Source organism: Toxorhynchites rutilus, chromosome 3, assembly GCF_029784135.1.
Source record: "Toxorhynchites rutilus septentrionalis strain SRP chromosome 3, ASM2978413v1, whole genome shotgun sequence".
Lineage (NCBI taxonomy): Eukaryota > Metazoa > Arthropoda > Insecta > Diptera > Culicidae > Toxorhynchites > Toxorhynchites rutilus.
The window spans coordinates 231,282,340-231,309,690 of NC_073746.1; the positions used below are offsets into that span (position 1 = coordinate 231,282,340).

The window sequence follows — 27,351 nt, forward strand, 5'->3', positions numbered from 1 at the left end:
ATCACTATGGGTATCAAATGAAAGGGCTTGACTAGAAGAACACAGTTGTTTATGAAAAATGCAAATCCAAAATGGCCGCCACCCCAAAATGGCGAAATATGTATTTTTTTCAAAACCCTATCAATATGGGTATCTAATGAAAGGGATTGAACTAGTAGAACATGCTGGAACCACATTTGCTGCGAATAAGCGACTCTTTGCTTTGGTTGAATGAAAGGAAATCTATCTTTCCGTGGCTCAACCATTTTTTTTTTTGAAAATATCACGTATTTTGGCGACTTCAGTACCATGTGAGCGAGTTTTTCAGAAAGCAGGATAAGTTTGCAGTGAAAGATGTAGTAGACTTTCATCAGATAACATTAAATAGATAATTTAAAAAAAAAGTAAAGAAGATTATTGTGATGGAAATATATCAGAGAAAACCCTCAGTAGAGTAATATTTTTACTATTTTCTGCGCTGATTATTGTGTTAAACCTTATTTTTTAACGTCTTCCATTCTATACATATCCGAATAAACCAGTTCTTGAAAAGAGCCGTCGAGCCGCTCAAATGAACCGACTCTTTTCATTGAGCGCACGGCTCTGAGCCGCTCACTGAAATGAACCGTTTTGCCCATCTCTAGTACGAACACATGCGCACACACAATCACACATGTACAAACACACACACGAATACACGCGCCACCCTAATAATCATCCATCGAGACGGCACTACAAATTTTCCTGACGCTTCCAGTAATGTACATCGTGCGAAAGCGTTTTTAGCAAGCTCAAATTAATTGGAAATTATCAGCGTTCTAAAATGAACCACGACCGACTCAATGGTTTGGAAATTATTTCGATCGAGAAAGAATCGCTAGCAGACCTTGATTTAGATGCGATTGTGGATCATTATTAATTAAAAAAAATGGATCATTTTGCTTCAACTTAAGTACGCAAGGCAAAGATAGATAGAAGACCCTTTCCCAACCAATGAATATTTGGCTGAAAGTAGATAAAAATATGCTCTATCAAATGAATATTGAGATTTCAAAAATGATTTCTGGGGTGATCGAACAACTTTTTTTTATTTTCTCAAATTAATTTAATTTCCAGATACAACTTGCACACGTTATGGCTTATAACGGTTCTCAGACCCTTTTCTCAATGATGAAATTATGGCTGATTGTAGATGAAACAATCGTCTTTAAGATAAGTATTTTGAAAGGGTGTTTTGGGTATCTCGAATTTTTTTTTTGATTTTATGAAATTGGTACATTTTACCTGTTTATGTTTTAGTCTATATCTTTTCTCTGATCCAATGCAGGAGGGTAAAATTCTGGTAGAATATAGATAGAAGATTTATCTCTGAATAATCATAGTAACAAAGGAGTAAAAACTATGCGTTCATGAAAAATTTCTTATTTATTACGATTTAAATAATTTATGAGCATAAAACGACTTGCATGCAAGTTATTTCTTAGCCATGGAATCTCATTGCTGCAGAAGTCGGAATAATACAACTATGTTAATAAATCTCAGTTGTTTCGGTCGATTTCAAAATCGATATTTGAACGAACCAAAAAAAACTATTACAACAGAACACTGCAACAAATAGAATAAAATTTTCAGCAATTACACCACACTACTATGGACTGATAAATACAAAACATTACTACACAACTGAGTTCTAGGGTCCAAAACCAAAACGGTGCTACTGACAGTAGTGCAACACATAAAATCCACAGGACACATTTTAGATAAATACCATTGCTTCAAATATAGTTATTTTCCGTTGATAAGCAGACAGTCTCCTATTTCCTTCACTTGACAGTCATTGCCATTTCAATAACGCTCGAAAAACTACCTATGTGATATCGAGAATCGAAGCACAGAAGCATGAGATAACGATTGAGGAAGTCAGAGAATTTATACAAACCTGCGTAACTATTCTCCGATTGGGATCCATTGACATTTTCGTCCAATGACGTATTGCATCTCATCGAAAGATTATTCAGATTATTCTCGGACGACACTGAATGAACGAGTCCTCCGGGAGAAGCCACACTGTCTCTGTCGCCAGCGGTGACCCCTCTTGAAGCCGCAATGGACAAACGCGGAGCCGGCTGAGGTTTGTTGATCTGCTGAAGAGATCCACCGTTTGTAGCCACTTCAAGGGGAAAGTCAACGGAAGAGCTGGTTATATAATCTGGCCGTTTGCAGGGTTTTCGATTAAGCTTTGACGGTTGCATCGCCCCGCCAGTCGAGGAAGATCCCGTAGCAGAGTTACCATTGCTGGCACTGGTAAAATTTTCCTTATCTTTTAGAAAATCCGGCAGTTCAAAATTAATCTCGGTCCCGCGCTGATCCTCGAGACGAGAACGTTGCGCACGTTTCAGCCCTTCCAGAAGTTCTGGAAAAACGAATAAAATCTACATTCGATACCTATATTCTACGAAGCTCAAACCTACCATCATTCTGCGATCTCGTCGGAATTTGCAGCTTAACTCCTGCCTTGAGTTTCGCGATGATCGGCTTTTTCATACCAACATTATTCACACTTTCGCTTCCATCTTCCGAGCCTGCGGTAGAGCACTTCTTGCTTTTCGCTCCACGTCCACTTTCCGAGGGTGCATTTGATCCTCGTCTCCGGAAGCGGTCCCTACGCGTGGAAGAACTATCCGAGGTGCAATCCTCCGGTACTTTGCCGTTGACAATTTTCCCGTTCATCAGTTCGTTGAATACTTTATTAGTGATCTCATCCAACATATTCAGTTCCTGCTTGGCTTCGTCTTTTGACTCCTCCTTGCTTTTTAGGTGATTATTGTTGTTGTGATTGTTATGGGGATGACCTCCGTACGGTATCGGTTGCATTTTTGCTATATTTTTACTGTTTAACGGTACATTTCCGTTGGTTGACGACAACATAAGACTATTGGGTTGGGTTTGGGACTGCTGATAGTGAAGCTGTTGCTGGAAGTGGTTGATGATTTGCTGATGTTGGGAGGTTGCGATTATAGGTAGTGATGGTGGCTGATTAGCGTATGCCCTCTCTGATCGGGAAGCAATTGTACGGGCCAGATCCTGGTGGAAATCATTTTCATTGCCGTTGCGAACCTGCAACCACAGACCATCTACGCATGTTACCGGATATGTCATATCCAGGTAAACATCTTTTGAATACACATTCATTTGATCCAATTCGTAATTGTATTTGAGCAGAATTGGCCTCAAAACATCCCCTAGGGGTTTGGTTGCTTTACTTTTCACCGAAATCATTTTTCTGTTCGGTAAACTCAGCTTGAATACCACCCGTTGGTCGATATTTACCTCCCTTCCGGTTAGACTAGAGGATGGTCCATCCAGATCCAGCGGTTTGTGATTACCGGCGAGAAACGCTTCGTACGCGTTGTATACAATCCCTCGTTTTTCCAGTAACCGTTCAACCAGCTCCTTGATGGTTTCGTTGGCACGTGTTTGGACCACCGTGGTGGCCCCGTTCGATAATATCACACGGCACAGAGTATTTCGAGTGTCGTCCTGATCATACGCTTTTCCTCCGATTGCAGCATCAAAGCTGGAAGTTTAAATTAATGAAAGTAATTAATAAACAATAAGGTCTAAATCAAACAAAATTGTTTTTCACCTGGCTAAGGAACTTCTGGAGCTATGAATATCACTAGTAGAATTTGTCGAAAGTACCTTCAGGGTGTTGCTACTACTCCCGGTACCAGCCCCGTTGGAAAGCGATGATTTACCACTCTCTTTCTTGCTTTCCGCGTCCGCGCGATCCTTGGATTTACAGCGGGTCTTGCGATGCCACGGCAGCAACGATTTTCTCCTCCTGTCTTCAGCATTACTCAACGATTTCTTCAGTTTCGTTGGAGGTTGTATCGCATAGTTGGTTCGCAACATCGGATCCAACTGCTCTCCCGGATATGGCAACGGTAGAGCTTTTGTTTCCGCATCCAAACACGTTCTGTACATATCGGACTTGATGAAGCGCTGATAACTGTCAAACTTCATCAGGTTGAAAATTTGTTTCTGTGCTGCAGCGAATAAAGTTTGCTCTGCCTGTGGCAGATTCTCCTGGGCGATATTACGTGCGATTGAATCCACGTTCACTGGTTCGCTACAGCCGGAATCTAAATGTTTGGCGAAAATAGTCTGTGCTTCTTTGGCTCGTTCTTCCCGATCGGCTAGTTGCCGATATCGCTCGCAAGCCGTCCAGAAGTAAATGTTTTCAGCAGAGAATTCTTTCTTGAGAAATTCCTGCAAAAAAGGAAGAATCAATCAGAACTGAAAAATGAATATAATCTCCTCGGCAAACGAACCGAAAACGTATGCAACCCAGCAGTGTCTTCCAGTAGTTTTTCAAACGATGTGCCCCACGATACCACCCCCGGTTGAGCGACGCCACTCGCAGAGCTGCTGGTAGCGCAAGTTTGTGGTGCATTTGCCGCTACCGCGCCAACAGCTTCAGTGTTATATGGGTTGTATCCACTTTTCGTCGAGCTGTAATCATCGTCGATGGATTTTGTGTACACATCACTTTCGGATGCCGCCAAGGATGATGGCCTCCTGTGAGAGGAACCCGGCGTACGTTGTTCACCCGATCGTGATCGCAGCGAAGATTGGCCCCATCGCCGAAATGGCGACGCGTTCTGGTTGATGGGTTTGCTCTGGAAAAATAAAATTAGATGTTAGTCTTGAATTTGGTACGATTATTAATCGTACATGTGCGTTGAGTGAACAATTCAGGTAATAATTCAGGGAGATTGGAGGCTGGCCATTGTGAAATATTACAGGAAATATTTCAAGCTTGCTATAAAATGTTATAGTAATTCTCTCGGTTCTCGTTTTCGAAGCTGTGAACTGTGAATATTAGAAATTCAACGTTTTCACGTGTAATTCATTAATGAAGCGACTTTGAATTACTTCCCTCATTATTGGAATCTCACGCCATAATTTGAAAAAAAAGATTACCAGCAATTCTGATTAAGTGATCGACGGGAATGTATCTTAGAATTTCACAAAGTGAATAACAATTGTCTATAAAACTTATAAAAAGGCCTGGCTGGGTAAGAACGAAAAAAGCGCTCCAAAACAAATCACCAGCTCCATGAAAAATATTGTAAAGGGTACCAAACAAGAAATTTTGACCATTTTTTGTTTGAACCCCTCTGTTGTCACCATAGGGTCTAGGTGGGAAACGTACTTTTTCGTTTATTTCACGCCATTTTCAACAGTTTTGAGATAAAAATTTGAATTGAATACTGAAAGAGCAAAAATTATCAAAAAATCGTTCATCAAAAATGTATTTGTACGTTTTTCTAGAATTTTAGAAGTGTTGTGCAGTAAAAAAAAATATTTTTCCAAATTTTGTTTTTTTTTCAGAATTTTTAGAACCAGTACTGGCCTAATTTATAGTTAAATGTGTTCGTATATGTATGTCTTCTACATGTGTGATTTTTCTCAGAAAATTTCAAACATTGCGCGGAATAATTAAATATAATTTTCAATTTTTTTTTCATTTCCATTTTTTATTTTCCAAAAGTTTTTTTCTTATTTTTCTAAAATCTATGATTTTATTGTGTTCGTATATTCGTAAAAAGTTCGTAAAAGAGGGTGGTAGCCATGATCGTTACGTAATATGCCATTTTTATTCCTAAATAAATTCAAGTACCAAATACGAAAATTAGGTAATTATTCTGAATCCCTACATAATTCACTATGAGAGAAATTTAAAATTTGAATTTTTAGATCCGTTGATACATAATTTTCATTTAAGTTCACGTGTTTTTGAAATGTTTTGTTTTTCGGAATTCATTTGAAATAGAATATTTAAGATTTTTTAAAAGTTTTGATATTTGTTATTTTCTTCACAATGTTTCGTTCTATTTTTTCATATTTTTCATAGTCCGCAACAGGCATCCCCCAGGGCTCATGTTTAAGCCCCCTTTTGTACAACTTCTATGTAAGCGACATCGACAATTGTCTTACACAAAGTTGCAGCCTAAGACAACTAGCAGATGATGGAGTGGTGTCTGTCATAGGATCAAACGAATCCGACCTGCAAGGACCCTTACAAGATACTTTGAACAATTTATCAACCTGGGCCATTGGTCTAGGAATTGAGTTCTCCACGGAGAAAACAGAGATGGTCGCCTTTTCTAGGAATCATAGACCAGCGAAATCAAAGCTTCAACTTTTGGGTAAACCGATCACTCATGCGGTGTGTCACATCAAATTGCATCACAGAAAAAACGCTGTAGAAATTTAATTTTTAGGAATTATATCTTCAGCTTTCGCTTTAAAATCAGATAAGAGTGTATAGATCACGTTGGCCATGCTTCACTGTCAATTTTTCGTAAATTTGGAAAAATGTCGTCGAGCGAAAAAGAGAGTCGTGAATTAATCCTGTGCACTCATTTCGAGAATCCGGAGTTGTCACATCGGGAAATCGTCCAATCCACGGTCAGCAGAGTACTAAAACGATACTTCGAGAACCTAACCATCGACCGGAAGGTGAAGAACGGCAAAAATGGATGCTCCGTCAGTGAAAAAGATCACAAGCGCGTAGTTAAGCAATTTACAGAAGCGCTTACTACCACTATTGAAGCAGCACGAGGGCCCGACCATCTTCTGGCCGGATCTCGCTTCGTGCCACTATTCAAAGGACGTGTTGGAGTGGTACGAAGCCAACGGGGAGCTTTGCCCAATAGAGAAATATTGGGCGATTATGAAGCAGGCCCTCCGGAAGAACCCAAAAGTTGTCAAATCGGAGGCGGACTTCAAGAGAAAATGGATTTCTGTTCAAAAAAAACTACAACCTGACGTTGTACATTGGAGGCTGGCCATTGTGAAATGTTACAGGAAATATTTCAAGCTTGCTATAAAATGTTATAGTAATTCTCTCGGTTCTCGTTTTCGAAGCTGTGAACTGTGAATATTAGAAATTCAACGTTTTCACGTGTAATTCGTTAATGAAGCGACTTTGAATTACTTCCCTCATTATTGGAATCTCACGCCATAATTTGAAAAAAAAGATTACCAGCAATTCTGATTAAGTGATCGACGGGAATGTATCTTAAAATTTCACAAAGTGAATAACAATGCCGAACCTTATCCTTATGGACGGGGTAAAGAGGAAGGTACGAGCATACGGGCTTGGGCTCGAAGTATCTTCTTCTTCTTCTTCTTCTTCTTCTTTAATGGCACTAACGTTCCTAGAGGAACTTCGCCGTCTCAACTTGCGTCATTTTTATTAGTACTTAGTTGAGATTTCTATGCCAAATGACACGCCTTGCAATGCATTCTGAGTGGCAAGCTCTAGAATACGCGTGATCACAGTGCAAGTCGGAGGAAATTTCTTTGACGAAAAATTCCCCCAACCAGAACGGGAATCGAACCCGAACACCCGGCATGTTAGTTATGACGCTAACCACTCGGCCACGGGAGCACAAAGTATGCTACCGTGGTATGCTCGAAGTATGAAAAATGGAAAATGCCAAAAGTTGTTTAATAGTTTTTATTTTACTGTCTAAAATCTTCAAAAGGATCGGTCTACTGGGCGAATTTCTACAGCGTTTTTTCCGTGATGCAATTTGATGTGACACACCCTTTATGTCATTCAAGTATCTTGGTGTGTGGTTCGACTCCACATGTACTGGGGGGGGCCATATAAGGTATCCGAGTAAAAAATGTCAACAAAGAGTAAACTTTCTCCGAACAATTACCGGCACCTGGTGGGGAGCCCATCTCGAAGATCTTATAATGCTGTATCGAACAACTATTCTCTCAGTGATGGAGTATGGCAGTTTCTGTTTTCAATCAGCTGCCAAAACACACCTCATTAAACTCGAGCGAACTCAGTATCTTTGTCTCCGTATTGCGTTGAGATGTATGCCCTCAACGCATACCATGAGTCTCGAGGTTGGCAGGCGTACTCCCACTAAAAGATCGCTTGAATTTACTATATCTTCGGTTCCTCATCCGGTGTAAGGTTATGAATCCAGTGGTGATCGGAAATTTTGAATTTTCGAGCTAAATTTTCGCTCCGGAATTCAAGAGTACATATCATGAATTGATCTCCATGCAGGTTGTTTCTTCTTCGTATATTTCCAGTCGTGTTTGTTTTCCTGACTACATCAATTCCTCTGTACATTTTGATCTGTTCATGAAGGAGAAAATCCATGAAATTCCAGATTATCTTCGAACGGGGATCGTTCCAACGATCTTCGGTGCAAAGTATGGGCGTGTCAATTGTGATAATATGTACTTTACTGATGGGTCCTCTATGAATGAGTCCACAGGATTTGGAGTGTTCAACGAATTTTTTAGCACCTCTCACAGTCTTCAGAATCCTTGCTCAGTGTATATTGCTGAATTGGCAGCAATTCATTGGGCGCTGGACAGCGTCGCCTCACGACCTGTTGAACACTATTACATTGTAACGGATAGTCTAAGCTCTGTCGAAGCTATCCGTTCAGTGAGGCCGGAAAAGCACTCGCCGTACTTCCTTGAGAGAATACGAGAAAATTTGAGTGTATCCAGACGCTGTTATGTCATCACCTTTGTCTGGGTCCCTTCACATTGCTCAATTCCGGGTAATGAGAGGGCTGACTCATTAGCAAAGGTGAGTGCGATTGAAGGCGAACTTTATCAGCGTCAAATCGCCTTCAATGAATTTTAATCTTTAGTTCGTAAAAATACCATCGCTAACTGGCAACGTAAGTGGAACGAAGATGAATTGGGCCGGTGGCTTCACTCAATTATCTCTAAGGTTAGCCTCAAACCGTGGTTCAAAAGTCTGGACTTGAGTCGGGACTTTATTCGCACCTTCTCCCGACTCATGTCCAATCACTGTTCGTTAGACGCGCTACTTTTTCGTTTTAATCTTGCCGACAGCAATCTCTGCGTTTGTGGCCATGGTTACCACTACATCGAACACGTTGTTTGGTCGTGCGAGCTATATCTTGTCGCCAGATCGAATTTAGAAAATTCCCTTCGGGCTCGAGGATAGCAGCCCAATGTGCCGGTGAGAGATGTGTTGGCTCGGTTAGACCTTGATTACATGTCCCAAATATATGTTTTCCTTAAAGCTATCGATCTTCGAGTGTGATTGTTCATACATCTTTTTCCCCTCCTTTTCGTCCTTCACGAGCTATCGGTTCCCTTCCTATTAACATTAGAATAAGTTAAATTGTAAATACAGATGTAATGTAATAGATGTAAGGATAGTTTTAAGAATTGAGTGTGAAGTGTCAGTGTGAATGAGAATGTGAATGTGAGTGTGAACACACATCTCCTTACATCCCATCCTTTTCCTAAAGAAAATGTGTCACCCTTCTAAACTCGAGTCGACCGCGAGTAATCGGTTTCCTATTTTATTAACCATAGAATTAAGGAAACATGTTAATATATGCTAGTAGAATTATAGTTAAGAGTTTGGCCCCTTTAAACTTATGTAACTGAGCCTGTAAAAATAAACGGATTAATAAAAAAAAATAGTCCGCAACTATCCCGACTCATGTCCAATCACTGTTCGTTAGACGCGCTACTCTTTCGTTTTAATCTTGCCGATAGCAATATCTGTGCTTGTGGCCAAGATTACCACGACGTTGAACACGTTGTTTGGTCGTGCGAGGTGTATCTTGTTGTCAGATCAAATTTAGAAAACTCTTCTCGGGCCAGAGGAAGGCAGCCCAATGTGCCGGTGAGAGATGTGTTGTCTAGGTTAGACCTTGATTACATGTCCCAAATATATGTCTTCCTAAAAGGTATCGATCTTCGAGTGTGATTTTCCTTATATCCTCATCTTCTCCTTTTCCTTTTCCTTCGCGAAAAATCAATCCCTTCTTACTAACAATAGTTTAAGGTGAAATGTAAATACATATTAGATATAAGATAGGTTTAAGAATTGAGTGTGATTGAGTTGAGTCGAGTGTGTCAACATATCCTTATATCCCTTACTTTTCCTGAAGAAAATATGTCACCCTTCTAATCTCGAGTAGATCACGAGTAATCGGTTTTCTACATCATTAACATAAGAATTAACAAAACTGTTTATATATACTTGTAACAATACAGTTAGGAGTTTGGCTCCTTCAAACTTATGTAACTGAGCCTGTAAAAATAAGCGATTAAAAAAATAGTCCGCAATTTTTTAAAGTTTTATTGATATCGATTATTTTATTGTGTTTTGGATTTGTTCGTGGATTAAAATTCATAAGACTTTAAATATCGACATCTGATCTGATCCGTGACAATATCACCTTGGTATCTCCTAAATAATAAATTTCTGAGGAATTGTAGTATATAGTAATATGGCTTACTAACTCACTTAATCATCTCAATCACCCTTATTCCAACACATTGGGCCTGATCACGAATGCCACTTCGCGGTGAAAACGAAATGAATTGTATGCAATGTTATAAACGCTTCATTTCGTTTTCACCGTGAAGTGGCGTTATATTCCACCGTGATGTGGCGGATCATTCTGGCAAGGTCACCGCGAATAACGCAATAAATGCCTCAAAATGATGTTCAAACACGAAAAAAGATAGTATGAAAACTAAGTTTTATCAATACAGATCAATACAGAGTCACAGACAAATTTCGGGAAAGCCTATAGATTTATTATGGAACTCGTTTTCGCGGGATGCGATCTGGCGTAGCGGTAACATTCATACCTCTCACTCAAAAGTTCACGAGAAGTGTTGCCACACGTACAGATCTATCTGGAAAGGTATAGTTTTTTTTCATTATTTTTGGTACAGATTCTGTACGGTACAGGGTACAGATTTTCGTCAAAAAGTACAGATTGGTACAGATTTTTGCCGTGTGTGAAATTTCTTACATTTGAACAAAGCAACATTAAGGTATATGACGACTTTTACGTCGCAGTATCGCCTGGTTTCAGAAAAACTATGTATTAGCATCATCAAACACACGAGTGGCTTGCAAATGTAAATGTAGTATTTGTAGTCAATACGTTTTTTTTAATCCTAATAAAATATATTTTTCTCTACAACGAAGATTTTTGGTACAGATTTTTGAAAGAAAGAGTACAGAAATATTTTTAACCCCTCTGGTACAGATAAAAAAGTGGCAACACTGGTCAATTTTCACTCCCGACATTCTCCCAAAAATGGATGTAAAGTTACGAACCAGCCAAAAGTGTTGAAAGTCACATTAACACGTTAAGCCCCGATTTTTTCTTGCTGCGCTTTCCATTCAGCCCGCATAAAGAGCTATTGAACAATATTTTTCATAACGCTGGTGATGAGGTTTGGGGCACTTTCTACAAATACATAAACACAATAAAATCGTAAATTTTAGGAAAAAATTGAAAATGAAAAATAGAAATAAAAATAATTATTAAAAATTAATCAAGTATTTTCGTACCGCGCAATGCTTTAAATTTAGTGAAAACAAATCACACATATCAAGAAACACATGCGAACAAATTTAAATATAAATTAGACCAGTACTGTGTTTACAAATTCTAAAACACTAAAAATTTGGAAATATAAAAAAATGTACTTGGCAACACTTCTAAAATTCGGAAAAAATATCACACATATCTAGAAAAGGCGTAGGAATACATTTAAATGCGAATTAGAGTAGTACTGAATCTCTAAAGGTGGAAACAGAATGTCGCGTTGTGCGTTGCTTCTCATCAGCTGCCATTGCTTGCGTTTTGTACTAAAACATTCGCCCGACGCAGTCTGTTGATTTGCAGTCACAATCTAGTATTCGCGTCACCACTTGTCATGTAAACAAAAACAAAATAAAAGTCGTATGAAAATCTTGTTGTGTCCACGGATCAGTTGAATGTTTTTAAAAACAACACATTGACATATCCGACATAGTGAGCTTCGTTTACTAGTTTAGGTGAGCGTGAAAGAATAGCTGATTTGCAGTCGGAATGAACATGTTTTCAAAATTAAATTATGAATTAAATTAGCTTTTCCATATCAAACTGGTATTCTATTTAAATGAAAAACATTTTTGTTAGCAGGTGCTGAAAAAGTCTCATACGAAAATTATTTGTGAAGACAACTCTATATTATGATGAAAAAATTCAGACACAATGTTGGAATTGTTTAACCATATGGTTGAATGAATGTCAGAAACACGTGTTTCAAGTAATCAAATAACATGATGTGAAAATTTTCATTCAAATTTTAGAATTTAAAAACCGGCTTCGTGTCTTCTAATCTGATAGAGATTACACTAACGAATTCGGGACCCAAATTATGCCCCTAATTTGAAGTTGCCACCAGACGTCGACACCATGCCACTGTCATCGCGAATTCGGCGCAAGCAGTTTAGAACAAATGTTAGCGGTTAGTACAACGATGCTAATGACGCAACGCATTATTGTGTTCGACTAAATGGAAACACTCATATTTAAAATGAAGTGTCAAAGCACAATTGTCGCAACGCGACGCATAGCGCGGCATTCTGTTCCCACCTTAAATCTCAAAAACAAAATTTCAGAATTTCAAGATTTTTTGTTACTTAAATTTTTGATGAAATTTTCTTCTGATAAAAATCTTAATTTTTTGAGAATGGCGTGAAATAAACGAAAAAATACGTTTTTCACCATAGATCCTATGTGAGACCCGGTGAACGAGTATAGGAAGGTTAAAAGTGCATTTTCGCTTTTCGTTTTTTCATCAATTTGTAACAATATTTCAAAGTACGATTCGTTTCAAAATAGAAGGAGTCTTTTGGGGTTTTCAAAGTGTTGAGACCATGATTAAAATAACAATTAATTATCGAAGTATCCGCTTCGAAATTAAACGTTTGATCAACTCAAAACAACAAAACAGCACTTCCTGTAAGAAACGACATTCACTTTCCACCAGAAGCGTTACTAATTTTAATGAAGCGCCACGAAAATCGGCGCCATTCACACGAGCGCAATCCACTCAATTGATCTGCAATTTCCCTTCGTGCAATCCCCTACAAAACATGAGATACGAGACAATATCTTACATCATCTGGCAGACATTGGAGCAATTGCGGTGCTAAAGACACCATGAGCGATCCATCCTCCGAAGAGGTATCCGTAGCGGCTGATACGATCGAGGAAGACGCCGTGCCACCGCTACCACCACTGGAGGAGGACGAGGAAGTTGCGTTATTGTAGATTTCATCCTCCTTGATGAAGCCCATAGCGAAGTTCAGATGGTGTTCGTGAGCACTTGTTACCAACATCTTGACCACGGTCGCTGTAGCAGGGCTTGGTGGCTGCGAGGTCAAGAAGTTGCGTCTTCGCTGTTGCTGCTGAAGTTGCCGCAGTGCACTGCCAAGCCCCCGCAGCCCAGCTCCTCCCTCTGGCGATAATGCCGTGGATGACGTCGATGATGACGATGAAGACAATGGAGTAGTAGATGACAGTGGGGAGATTGTTGATGAATCGCTGCTGTTGTTATCACTTGCTGCTGGCTGCCGTTCATTCATTCGCATTCACTTTTCCACCGTTCTCTCACTTCGGGTTATATTTTTAGGTATGATCGCTTATTCGCTAATCGCATTCCTCTTTTTCGAGCGGTCGATAAACCGATGAAACTGGTTTCGGGGTTCAAATGTTTGCACTTTATGTTTTCCTTATGTTTTCGCACTATTTTTATGAGCTCTGTACGTTACTAATTGATTGGGTATCAAGGTTCGACTTTTGAGCAAATTCGAACACTTTGGCAGTTCAATTTATCACAACCTAATTGCAAAAGCATACCTTAATGAATACAACATTAACCGGAAATTTTTAATCGATCATTATTCGCTTGCGCAATCATTAACTGTTCTCATTCACAACATTCAATTCATCGGCGTTCGCTCGCTATAAACACCACAATGAAATTGAACGAAATTCTTACACGTTCAACTCGACGCTACATTGTTTTAGTTTGCTTTTTTGCTTTTCATTAAACTACTGAAGTCGAAACGGAATTTGTTAAGGGGAACACATTTGTTGCTTCGTAAATAAGAAAGATTTCCATAAATTAACCGAAGTGTGGGAGCAGAAAGCTGAGTTGCTTGTTTTTGTCATGAGGAGTGTAACTTGTTTTGTTATCTTTGAAAATTAGTTGGAGATGACTTTATACTATTCGCAATTTTATATACAAGAAATTCAAAAGAGTTTCAAGCATGTGAACATAAATTAAATTCCAAAGGATGAACCCGTTTCATGCCAAATTGACGAACCGTTATGTTACTAATAAACTCAACTTGCCCTGATTGATTATGAGGAAACGCGAAAAGACCTTCGCTGTATTATTTTATGGATCATTTCTGATCACCTCCGCCAGCAGAGTCTGTCAACATTATTTATTATCGTAATTCAACTGTCACACCCCCATATCACGACGGCTCTCAAGAGTAGTCGGTCGCTTTGTGTTTTAACGACCTCCAAAATGATGATGGTACCACCGTTGCTTTGGCGAAGCATAATTGCACACCAGCCACATAAGGCGGCGGATGAGAAAAAGTCCGAAAATACATAAAACGTTAGCGCTTGAACAGTAATTTTTATAGCATTTCAATGCTCTCAGGTGTTTGGGGAAATTAACGGTGAATGAATGAAGTTCACCGTTAGGACTCTGTTAGCGATCACAAAACATATGTATGAAAACTGCGGTTAGTTGACATATGTATAAAAACTGCGATTCAAGTTCAAAATCATCAAAATCACAGCCCAAGTCCGGTTTATAGAGTGCTTCCCTATAGGGATGATGGAATTTTGATAGCACAAAGTGAACTTCTTGAGTTCAGCGAATATTGTTATTTAACCCTTTGCGGTCGTATAAAATTTGGGCATGGGTGTCGTACTGGTCGGAATTATTTTCCCCTGAAAAAGCTGTGACAATGTAAGATTACGACAAAGAAACATTTTTTTTGTGAACTATATATATGTATTAACACAACAATGTATTTTAACGTTATGTTTTCATATAATAAATATATTTTATAATTCGTTTTCGTGTGAAATCCTTCGAAACAGTCTCTAAGAGTAAATTATATGAAGTATAATCAATTCATAATTATATTTTTATTATACTTTGGATATGAGACACTTTTGCCATTAATGCAATAAATGTGTAATTAATGCTAGCAATGTGTATCCGAAACGATCAACACTTTTTACTGTTAACAATGGCATACAACACTTATGCAAACAATTATTCTGATCTTTAAAAACAACTACTTCAACATAATTTGAGCCAGTAGTTACTCAAAAATGATTTCTGCGTATCCGAAATGATCAGAACTTTTCACTTTAGATGAACAATCGCTTGTTATAGCTTGAGACACTTATGTGATTATTCAATGATGAGAGTGATGAGACATTTATGCAAACAATAGTTCAAACAAAGTGTTACAATGACTAAATTTTGCTGTTATGATTTCTGTGCCACATTCCTATGCATTCAACACTGTGCATTGGCTTATGTGGGTGACTACTTTGTCTGATACTGAGTACCGGTATCTATTACTCATAGGAACACCGCATTTATTCGTGGACAGGTTCGCTAGACACCAAACTTCGTTTAGGAAAAGTATAAACTGATAAAGGGTGTGTCACATCAAATTGCATCACGGAAAAAACGCTGTAGAAATTCGCCCAGTAGACCGATCCTTTTGAAAATTTTAGACAGTAAAATAAAAACTATTAAACAACTTTTGGCATTTTCTTGTTATTCATACTTTGAGCCCAAGCCCGTATGCTCGCACCTTCCTCTTTACCCCGTCCATAAGGTTCTGTACAACGTCAGGTTGTAGTTTTTTTTGAACAGAAATCCATTTTCTCTTGAAGTCCGCCTCCGATTTGACAACTTTTGGGTTCTTCCGGAAGGCCTGCTTCATAATCGCCCAATATTTCTCTATTGGGCGAAGCTCCGGCGCGTTGGGCGGGTTCATTTCCTTTGGCACGAAGTACCACTCCAACACGTCCTTTGAATAGTGGCACGAAGCGAGATCCGGCCAGAAGATGGTCGGGCCCTCATGCTGCTTCAATAGTGGTAGTAAGCGCTTCGGTAGGCACTCCTTAAGGTAATCCTGCCCGTTTACCGTGCCGGTCATCACGAAGGGGGCGCTCCGCTTTCCGCAAGAGCAGATTGCTTGCCACACCATGTACTTTTTGGCAAACTTGGATAGTTTCTGCTTGCGAATCTCCTCCGGAACGCTGAATTTGTCCTCTGCGGAGAAGAACAACAGGCCCGGCAGCTGACGAAAGTCCGCTTTGACGTAGGTTTCGTCGTCCATTACCAGGCAATGCGGCTTCGTCAGCATTTCGGTGTACAGCTTCCGGGCTCGCGTCTTCTCCACCATGTTTTGCCTTTCGTCGCGGTTAGAAGCCTTCTGAACCTTGTATGTACGCAGGCCCTCCCGCTGCTTGGTCCGCTGGACGAATGAACTTGACAAATTCAGCTTATTGGCGACATCCCGGACCGAACTTCTCGGATCACGTCTAAACTGCTTAACTACGCGCTTGTGATCTTTTTCACTGACGTAGCATCCATTTTTGCCGTTCTTCACCTTCCGGTCGATGGTTAGGTTCTCGAAGTATCGTTTTAGTACTCTGCTGACCGTGGATTGGACGAGTCCCAGCATCTTACCGATGTCCCGATGTGACAACTCCGGATTCTCGAAATGAGTGCACAGGATTAATTCACGACGCTCTTTTTCGTTCGACGACATTTTTTCCAAATTTACGAATAATTGACAGTGAAGCATGGCCAACGTGATCTATACACTCTTATCTGATTATCTGATTATAAGCTGAAGATATAATTCCTAAAAATTAAATTTCTACAGTGTTTTTTCCGTGATGCAATTTGATGTGACACACCCTTTACTTGGTTGATTAAAATATAAGATAAGCATGGTTTCTTGCTGTGGTGGCTAAGAGCAGACAAACGACCAGAACGGTAAAAAAGGTATGGTTGCTGAGAGTAGACAAACGACCACAAAGAGTCAATGCAAGACAATCGATACGTCGAGAGTTCACGGATTGAGCTTCGGGAGAAGTAGAAAGCGATTTTGGTTTGCTGTTATTCCAACGTAACAACTCAAAGTTGTATAAAGCACAATGCATCAGAAAAGAGCCCTGGGAAAGACCTGTGACGTTTTTGAAGCTGATTAGAGCTGTATTACCACTACAGCCGGGGGGTTGTAAAAAGTATCACTACAATGGGAAACGGAGCTAACCTAAATCCACCCAATTGTCCCCAATATAAAGAGGAAGCTCGACTCAGGACAATGCATAGATGACCAGATTTTGGGACAAACTCACCAAAGATCAAAGGTCGGTAACATTTGATGGCGATCAACATGAGGAAAGTGCGCCGTTATATCAGAAATGAAGAGAAATATTTTCTATGATATTTTCTATGAAGGTGTAATGAAATTGCTTTGTATTGACTGGTTAACCTTTTTGGGATAGTATTCTATCGCCGTGATATGAGTGATTTCTAAGAAGATTCTAAGAAAACTCTGCTTTAAAATGCTGTTTATAGGAAATTCAAGCGAAATCCGAGAAGCAAACTGAGGCTCACATTGAAGGATTCGCAAAAAAAATTACACATAAAATCGCAACTTTGAATTGGCCCTGATGTTACCAGAAATACAATATAACTATTGGGTTGTCTGGATAGTTCATTAGACCAAATAACCAAATCGAGATGCTGATTAAAATAATCATCAGCACCGACCCGTGAATTACCAGGTTCCCATTAGATTTCTGAAACCACCGTTCATGAGTAGCTGGTGAAGCTTAGTTATTTGTATTTATGTAAATCGCTACGAAATACGGGTTCCTCAGAATTTGACCGAAAAAACTTTTCAGTCATTCCATCTCCCTCTTCGACTCGCTTCATAAATGCAATGAAAATACACAGTTTTCAGGCGAATCGTGACCATGGATTGTTTGCAACAATTTTGAGCGAAATACGCTACTGTTAGCTACCCTCAAAGACGGTACGGTAAATGATCTTGGTTTGTCCAATTTAAAGTGTTTTTACGCAACTAGTAAATGCAAATCGATTTTACTTCATGAAAATCACATATAATCGATACGAGTTTGGGTTTGCTGAAAAGCCCCAAGTCTCAAGTTGCTAATACTACCATAAGGCGTTGAAATTATTCAAATTTTTATGTTTTTAACGATTTTCCTCAAAGAGAAATTATGACCATGGTTTGACCACCTCTGATCACAGTTTGTCCAAAAAATAATCATGGTCTGTCCGATTTTAGAAATCACTATTTTTGAATGAAAAAATTCGAATTTTCGAATAGATGTTGCATTTTTATTGTTTGAGTTTACTGTCATCATATTGATCCATTCGTAATTTAGGCTTTCTTCAGAATATTGACTTTTATCGGGCATTTTAAAAGTGTTCACCTCAACACATCAACACATTGACATCAATAGAAAGTATATTTTATTATCCTTTAAAACATGTGAATCCGTAAGAATATACTATAAAACTAGTATAAATCATGGAAAAGAATATTTTATTTATATGTTTTGAAACATTCGAATAGCTGATTTGACAAAGGTGTGATGAATTAGAGCATTCAAAACAGTGGACAAACCATGATCGTATTTTCGACTGGACAAACCAAAATAAGGAGAAAATCTCGGAGAAAATCTCGAAGAAAATCACACTCTGTTTCTGATTAATTTGGACAGAAACTCTGCATTATGAGCTTCTTCCAAGCAACCAATAAATAAATTCCAACAAGTACTGAATGTAGGTCGTGATTTCATTTGCGTGATATCTCGCCCTATGTCCAATCACTACAACCTAAACGCGCATCTCTATCGCATTGGGCTCGCAGCAAACAATCTTTGTGATTGTGGCGATGGCTACCACAGACAACGAGCATATTGGCTGGTCGTATATCCGGTTCCATGCTGTCCGCTCTCAGCACTCTAGAGCACTGAGAGCAAAAGGCAGACAATCGGATATCCCCGTCCGGGATATCTTAGGTAGCCGTGATCCTGATCTTCTGTTTCATCTATATCTGTTCCTCAGAAACGCCGATGTCAACGTTTGATGATGCTTCCTTCGTTGTGTCCCTGTTTCATATCCCTCCTATCCGATCTATAAACATTCACTTAGTCGCGGCAATACATACACACACTCTTTACAGATACACGGGCCAAAGGTTGTGCAGTCCACTGATCATTCAACAAGAGCCAAAGGTTGTACCGCTCATGACAACTCTACACGAGCTGATGTTTGTGCCGGCTAGTGACCATTCTATCCTGGATTCCTCGAGTCAAGATAACGCACCACGCTAGATATGGGGTACATACTAGGGGGGCGTTGCTGATTATTGGTCAGCTGCATCCTAATAGGAAGTATCCCGTGTCGGGCACACGTACAGAGCATTGGAGACAGCAACATCACAATTACGAAAACGCTTGTAATACTAACCTCGAGCCAACCGCGAGTAATCGGCTTCATATTACTAACATAGTTGTAAGGCAGACATTGACGAAATATTGAACTCCCGGCCCCGTTAGGCTGACGCCATATGAGCCTTAATAAAAAATATATATTTTTGGAAAAAAAAGTACTGCTAGCAACTGGAGTAATTGAAGAAAAAAATCAAACAACGAATTAAAAGTCATGAAAATTAGCCAGGGCGAACGTCTAGAATCAACCAAAAGAAAAAGCGTCGTGAATCACAAAGACAATGATAGGCCTCATTCTCTTCAACAAAAATTGTTGGAGTTTGGCTGGAATGTGTCACTTTTACCGCCATACTGCATTTTCGGATTATCATTTGTACAAGTCCCTGCAAAACATCCTTAAGGGCCAGAGGTTCGACTCTTTGGGCACCATAAGCACCATGACCAGTTTTTCGATGACAAGCCAAACATAATGGATGTAATTTTCAAACTGCGCGAAATATGAAGAAAGATTTTAGTATAAAAGAATATATACCCTATGATCAGATAGTACCGGAAATTATTATATTAGCATTTCGTAGCGATCTACATAACAAAATAGAGTTAAATTTCAGGTAAATTTATTTTATCTCCTTCAAGATATGATCCATCTGAAAGCAACACACATGTGTCAACGCTTGACCCTATCTTCCATGCATTCCTGGTAGGCCAACGAAAAGATGGCCTGTATTTTCCTCGTCGCATTCTCTTCGATCTCCTCGATCGACTGAAATCTCTTTCCACGAAGTGGCGGCTTCAACTTGGGGAACAAAAGAAAGTCGCATGAGGCCATGTCAGGTGAATACGGTGCTTGCTCGATGGTATTTACTTGATGTTTGGTCAAATAATTCAGTACAATTCGGGCTAGATGCGATGGCGCGTTATCATCATGCAAAATCCAAGAATTGTCGGCCCACATCTTCTGCCGTTTGCGGCGCACAGGCAGACACTAATGATCGGATGGCACTAAAACCTGACAGATGTGCGTGTGAAGGTCGTACCAACATGAGAAATAAAAACAAACCAGTTCCCGCATGCACGGTACGTTTAAATAAAAAAAAATCCCGGCACTTTCTGCCTTTCCAGCCATTCCATGCCAAACCGATAAAGTGGTTCTCTAAATTTCGTAGAAAATGGTAGTTTTGTATCTTATCTCAAAATATTGAACCCACTTTTTTTGATTTACGTTAGGGTGATCATTTCGAATTTAGGGTCCGAAAAATGAGTTTTTTTTTCTTCATTTTTCCAAAAATGGCTTTTTCTTCAAGAATTCATAACTTTTGAACTGTTTAATTTTTTAACGATTAACGTTTAACGATTAGCATGATTGACATATCAAATTATTTTTTTGAAGCATTTTTCCAACAAAAGCAAAAAATTAGAAATTGTTGTTTTTGTAATTAATGATTGTATTTGTTTTTTATAGTTTCCATGGTCTCGGGACCAAGAGCGCTATATTTTTTAAATATTTTTTCTAGAAAGCTAAGGATTTTTCTTTTTCTTTTTTAAGTTATGATTTTTCAAAGTTAGCCGATGTTCCAAAAACAGGTAACTAACCATCCGCCCAGGACCATTCAAACGGATATTCAAACATGTAGAAAAAATATACTGTAATGCATCCGGACATCTAAGTATTCACGAGGATAACATCAACTATCGAAAATTCCAATTCAAAAGCTTCCATTCCAATAGAATTAGAAGGCATTCATGTATGTTTTCAATCACAGAAATCCACAAAATCATGTTATGTTTGCTCAAATTTTGAAAATCTTGTATCGCAGTTCAAAATCCGGAACCTTTTTTTGATCATGATTCGAATTCGGACACTTTTGCTGAAAATCTCGGACAAATCAGCAGCATTCCTTTGAGAGAAATTAGTTATTTATTTTTGTAAAGTTTATTATTCATTTATTGTTATTCTATTATCGGGCCCTATTTTATATGACGAGACGAACTCCTCTCGTCTCGGTTCCAGCCACTGTCGAGTCGAGCAAAATATTCTATTCTAGTATTCGAGTTTCATTGAAATATTTTATTCGGTAGATTGGAAAAACTTTCGTCATTTTTTCTCGGTATGATCAGTGATTCAATGGTTCAATTAAATCAAGTTGTTGAAAACATTAAAAAAAAATATTCTGCGTTTCGATGATTTAATTTGTATTATTCCATTTTCCGGAGAGTAATCAAACAGCGTACAATTTACAATGTACAATTAGTCGATGTTAAGTCAGAGGGGACCAAGTCGCAAAATTGAAAATTTCGAGTTATTGATTACATTTGGTTAAGCATTATGTAAGCTACATACCACATTGATCAGATTTGGAAAATCACACATACAGCAGGAATAATTGAATAAAACCCCTCATAGCAGTCAGAGCGGACCATGTACCATTTACCATGGCGAAATGGCTCTATATCATATGCACACAGAGTGGACCATGTATCAATCATTTGTATATTGAATTTAAACAATTTCCAAGCGTCGAATTCAAACCAACAAAACTTTTTCCTGAAGCTAATGTGCTTGAACCCGTAAGTGTAAAATGTGCACATTCTGAGTATATTATAAAATAAACTTAGTCCACTCTGACTGAACGGATCAGTCGAAAATGGTGATCTTCAGTGTGAATGATCGCAAAATGTACTATTTAAGAGTGCGATTTGAACTAGAGCGATGACAATGAATTCGAATGTGAAGATTCTATTAACGAATACTGTCTAAAATGATTGGAAATGAGAAGTTTATGCTTTAACATGTTTGCTGTGCAATCATATTTTGCCTGTAATAGATGGCAGAGACTATTATGCCGAAGGCAATCAAATGTCTATGCAGTTCCAACCTCACATCCCTGCTCTCTCCGATTTTTATAACAGAATGGCACACTTTGACTCACAACTGTTAAGTGATTGAGAAATATTTCGAAATTGTTCAGTCATAGTGAACCAAATCATAAAAAATGCTTCATTTGATTCGGTCAGAGAGGACCATGTACGTATAGGCAGCCAAACAAGTGCCTTTTTGGCATGATACTCGATGTTTTTTTACAATTATCATACGTCAAAGTATTGCCAGAGAGTAGCTAACATTTCTGAGAACAATATTGAACGAAAAAATTAAATGTTTTGAAAATTGCAGAGCGCTGAACTTCAAGTTCCCTTTTTTCGAAATCATAAAAATGTCACATGGTCCGGTCTGACTTAACACCGACCAATTCTTATGTGTAAAATTCTTTGTGTAAAAATGATTTAACTACTTCTTAGATGGCATCAATGTTCATAGAGTAACCGCGCCTCCTCAACGTAATGTTACTGATGTCATCTGCTCAGGTGCTCAGGTCAGATTTTTATGCCAAATATCTCGCTAATAACATTCGAATTAATAAGCTCAAGAATACACATATATCAAGGCAAGTCGGAATAGTTTTTTGATGAAAAAAAAACGGCGAGGACTGAAATCGAACCCGAAGCCCCCATCACAATAAGTGCAACGCTAACCATTCGGCCATGGGCCACCACTCGTACACATTCCTTACAATTCATACGGAAAAACACTCATACGAGATGAACTGACTAATATCCTGCTCTGTTATTCAAATTAGTTGTCATCAATTGTAGAAAATTGAGAAACACCGAAGTAAACATTTCCGCAGCGGTTGCGCACACATTACCTACACACAATTGGAAAATAAATAAACGCGAAGCTCGGATGTTAGCGCTGAATGACACTCCAAGATAGGTTGACAAAGGCATTATCCATGGCTGTTAGTCAAGGGAAGGCAGACGATACGTATTTGTGCAGGTTCCTGATAATGTGCTGGCGTGATTAACCTCGTTTCGGACGATACATACATTTTGTATCTCAGCCCTTATTTGATTTGATGACGTTCTAAGGGAGTTGTGAGCATATTGATGATGTCATGTAAATTACGTTTCTTGGAAATATTCGATCGTGGTGAAGCGATCGTGACGATTGTAGTGTTTACATTGAAATGCAAGTTCATGATAATATTGTGCATTCATTCATACTATCAGTGTGCAATTATCGAAAATTATACATGACAATAGAATGTAGAGAACTTCCTGTTGTTTTTTTTCAGACATTAATACGGATAATCCAACCCTCTTTCAAAGGTCTGTCTAACAAAGATTTTTCATTTCCGATCCCTCATGCTGAATCACTCATTATCATCATCAAACTCTATACGACCTCAAATTCATGCGACAGTCTCCTCGCTCTTTGAAGAAACATACGAACGGAAAGGGGTTCATGCTGAACTGTCGTAAACCGCTAGAAAAAGGTGTCATCTTGCATGTTTTTCTTTGTTTTTTTTTTTTTGTTAAACCACATTTGCTCATTTCCGCTGTTTACTCTCCTCGACCCGAGATGAATCGCAATGTGGAGAACTAAAATCACTACTGTTCCCAATGAAAAATAATGGAATGTGAATATCAGTTGTTGTGTAAGCAAATTCCCCGCTTCGGTTTACTTTGTAACGAATGTCTATTTGGTTCACGTCAACGATAGTTCTTCGTTTTTGAACTACAACACAGACCTGATAGATTGTTCCACATTGTTATTGAATTGAGTGTCAAGAATGTTACGTTGAAATCCACTATCGCGAATGATTTTTTTTTCTCTCATCATTTGTCGATTCTTTCACTCCCGGTGCTTCTTAACTCGATTTATGAAGTGTGAATTTCAAACAATTCACATGATTATACGGCCCTTGCTAGTCAACCGTTTTAGATTACCGTTCCACGGCTAGACAGTGGAATTACAAATGTTCAATAGTTTTAAATCGACTACATTAAAATCAATTATACGACTGTTGACTACGACATGGTCAGATAATCATTTGCTGGCGTGTTCCGGCCAAATCGCTTATCAGCGCGAACGCACAAACTGACATCATGTGTTGTACGTATAATTAGAGCAGCCAGTGGAAGTGCACCATAAATCAAAGCCGTTATCAACTGTCCGTGCCCTTGATTGAATTAGACGCCCCTTTTGTTTGTGCGCAAAATTTCGGCTTACAGAGGAACCGGTCGGTAAAAATTACCCATTTGTGCAACTATGAGCGATTCTGTTCCATTGATGCAAAACAGAGAACGGGTCATTTTGACCATTGTGTTTTGCGTGTTTTCATACTACATACTTGCGGATCTGCGAATTGGCTTTAAATGAATGAATTGATCAAAGCGAGTTTATATGCTGGTACATATAAAGTGATTAATTTGTGAATCAACTAAGCGGCTATTGGCTTCTCTTCGATTCCAAGAAATATTTTTGGAATCTGTTACGGTCGGACCTTTTTCGTCAAATAAAGTTCTCCCAATTTGCATTGATAAACACATATTGTCAATCTTGCCACTGAGGAGACAATCAACGCGTGTTATTCAACAGAGATCTCTCATCTAAAGTCCCTTCTGTGAACACTCCAACATAGAAAGTTTATGTAAAAACTGTGAATACGATATTAGGCAGATGTAGTCCAGTATAATCGAGTGTAAATGAATCTTGGAAGTTTTGTTTAACTATTACTAGTAGGGTAACACAGGGTGAGTTGGACATACAGGGTGATTTGGACCACCCCTTGATCACAAAAAGTACGGCTCAACTTGGATTTTTTATAATGTCATCTCCTTTTATTGTTGAACAGTATGAACCTATCGTGAAAAAACTTTGGTAAAATTCGACAGGTGGAAGGAAACGGTAGCATGAACACAGCAATCACATTGCCAAAATATGTGGGTTTTCCGATCGTGGTTTTAAGGTTTTTCCCGCTGATTGAACAAACTTTTCGTGTATTGTGCAGCAAAGTTCTGTTTGCCTACAGAAGAGGAACAATTTGATGCAGCGAAACTGTAAGTTTGATAAAAATGAATGCATTTTTTTTTTTTTTTATATATATCTGTATTATAGTGACTTTCAACTCATTTGGCTGGTTCGTCACTTTTACTTCCATTTTTGGAAGAATGTCTGGAGTGAGTATTGAACTCGTGACCTTTAGCGTGAGAGGCATGGATGTTACCACTACGCCAGATCGCCTCCACAAAAATGAATACAATTATTAGCATTTTAATTTTTGCATGTTGTGTGGGGTGACATGGACAGCTTTCTGAGGGGTGAATTGGTCCTACAGGTTTGAGGCTTTTCTTTGGTCTATTTGATTCCAAATGCCGCTGAGTTGCAAAAAGAGGATGGGCAGACAACGTTGAAAGAAGGAGGAGCTTGAAAGAGCAACGCAGGCATCAAGAACAGATTTTCTTTGACCAAGCATCGATAGTGTATGAAAATGCTCGAACAACAGTGAAAAGATCCATACAGAATTCGAGATGGTCTCAATCCAATTTTTCTGCTCTGGAATCTAGCCAAGATACCTGATATCGATCCCAGAACACTGTTACTTATTGTAACATTATCCCAAAACACTTTACATAAACATAAGTATGCCTTTTCGATGAAACACACACTGGACCAAATCCTAACCCATTCACCCCACAAAAACGTGTCCATGTCACCCCACACAACATGCAAAAATTAAAATGCTATTAGTTTCATTTATTGTTATCAAACTTACAGTTTCGCTGCATCAAATTGTTCCTCTTCTGTAGGCGAACAGAACTTTACTGCACAATACCCGAAAAGTTTGTTGAATCAGCGGGAAAAACCTCAAAACCACGATCGGAAAACTCACATTTTTTGACAATCAAAGTGCTTGCTGTGTTCATGCTACCTGTCGAATTTTACCAAAGTTTTTTTACGTTAGTTACATACGGTTCAACAATAAAAGATGATGACATTATAAAAAATCCAAGTTGAGCCGTACTTTTCGAGATATTGGGGTGGTCCAAATCACCCCATATGTCCAACTCACTCCGTGTTACCCTAATGATTATACATTATAGAGAAAACAAGTGTAGCTCAGAATACAATGTGATATTTTTTATTTAGAGCGTGTTGGTTTGGAAATATTAAGCGATTTGCTTAGGGGGTCCAAATTCCCCCCATTTATCCTATATAGTCCCCTTTATTCCGCGCGGCGAATAGCGTTAGATGACTCAAGTTTGTCACTTAGGTGAGATTATCAAATAGAAGGTGAATAAAGAATAGTGTAAGCGAGTGTGCCTTGGCAATTGTAGTGAACGGATTATTATGAACTTTGCATTCTATACTAACCATGGAAATAAAGATATTTTATTCACAGGAGGCCCTATTTATTAATCAATTCAAAGAGATTTAGTTATTTATGTTTTTACTCACAGAACGAGCAGTCACAACAGCATGTGCATGTTCACATTCGGAGCGCTGAGAAGAAATTACCATGGAACAAATCGTGATCCTGCAACGCATCGTCAAACAAAACAATCATTGTGGTTGAATTTTTTAAAGGTCCCGAATATCATCGAATAATCACTATATTTACCAGGCTTGGTTGCTCGTAACTTTGTGTTGTGTTGAAGACATAAATTCGAATTTCCCTCCTCCATTTAAAACACTATAAGCTACATCTCATTATAACTTCATATTGCAAATTTAATAATTAAATGTTGTTTTAGATTTTCACACATTACATGATTCAGTGGGAATTACGGTTATTTTCAACATAAGAAAAAAAAGCATCCTTCTGTTGCCCTTTATCTGGAACTGATATCACAGTTTGATTCTTTTCTTTAGGTCATCATCTAACCAAGCTTCCACCCTAGTCCTAGTTCCTTTTCTCGACTATTCACAATCATATTGCTTCAGTTAATACAAACTCATTAGTCTTGGGCATATAGCGAATACCTTTGGGTTGAAATTTGATCCAATTTGAAAACAATAGATGATAATCAAATAAGTCGGACAAAGAAGGTTATGGAAAACGTAGAATATGTTCTGAACGTTGGTTCAGAA

General features: G+C 38.7%; 1 protein-coding gene across 6 annotated transcripts in view; it reads right to left on the reverse strand.

Moving 5' to 3' along the window:
- The window catches only part of LOC129772810 (regulator of G-protein signaling loco), a 112,234-nt gene that overhangs the window by 4,287 nt on the left and 80,596 nt on the right, over window positions 1-27,351 (reverse strand). For 3 of the 6 annotated variants that reach the window (XM_055776287.1, XM_055776288.1, XM_055776289.1), the window contains 4 exons: window positions 4,314-4,661; window positions 3,626-4,251; window positions 2,451-3,556; window positions 1,919-2,392 (listed from right to left, as the gene is read on the reverse strand). In XM_055776287.1, the coding sequence (XP_055632262.1) occupies window positions 1,919-2,392; window positions 2,451-3,556; window positions 3,626-4,251; window positions 4,314-4,661 (2,554 nt within the window). Of the gene's footprint in view, window positions 1-1,747; window positions 1,847-1,918; window positions 2,393-2,450; window positions 3,557-3,625; window positions 4,252-4,313; window positions 4,662-12,988; window positions 13,731-27,351 lie in introns of all 6 variants that reach the window. The other 3 variants (XR_008742641.1, XM_055776291.1, XM_055776292.1) reach the window with 3 other exon arrangements.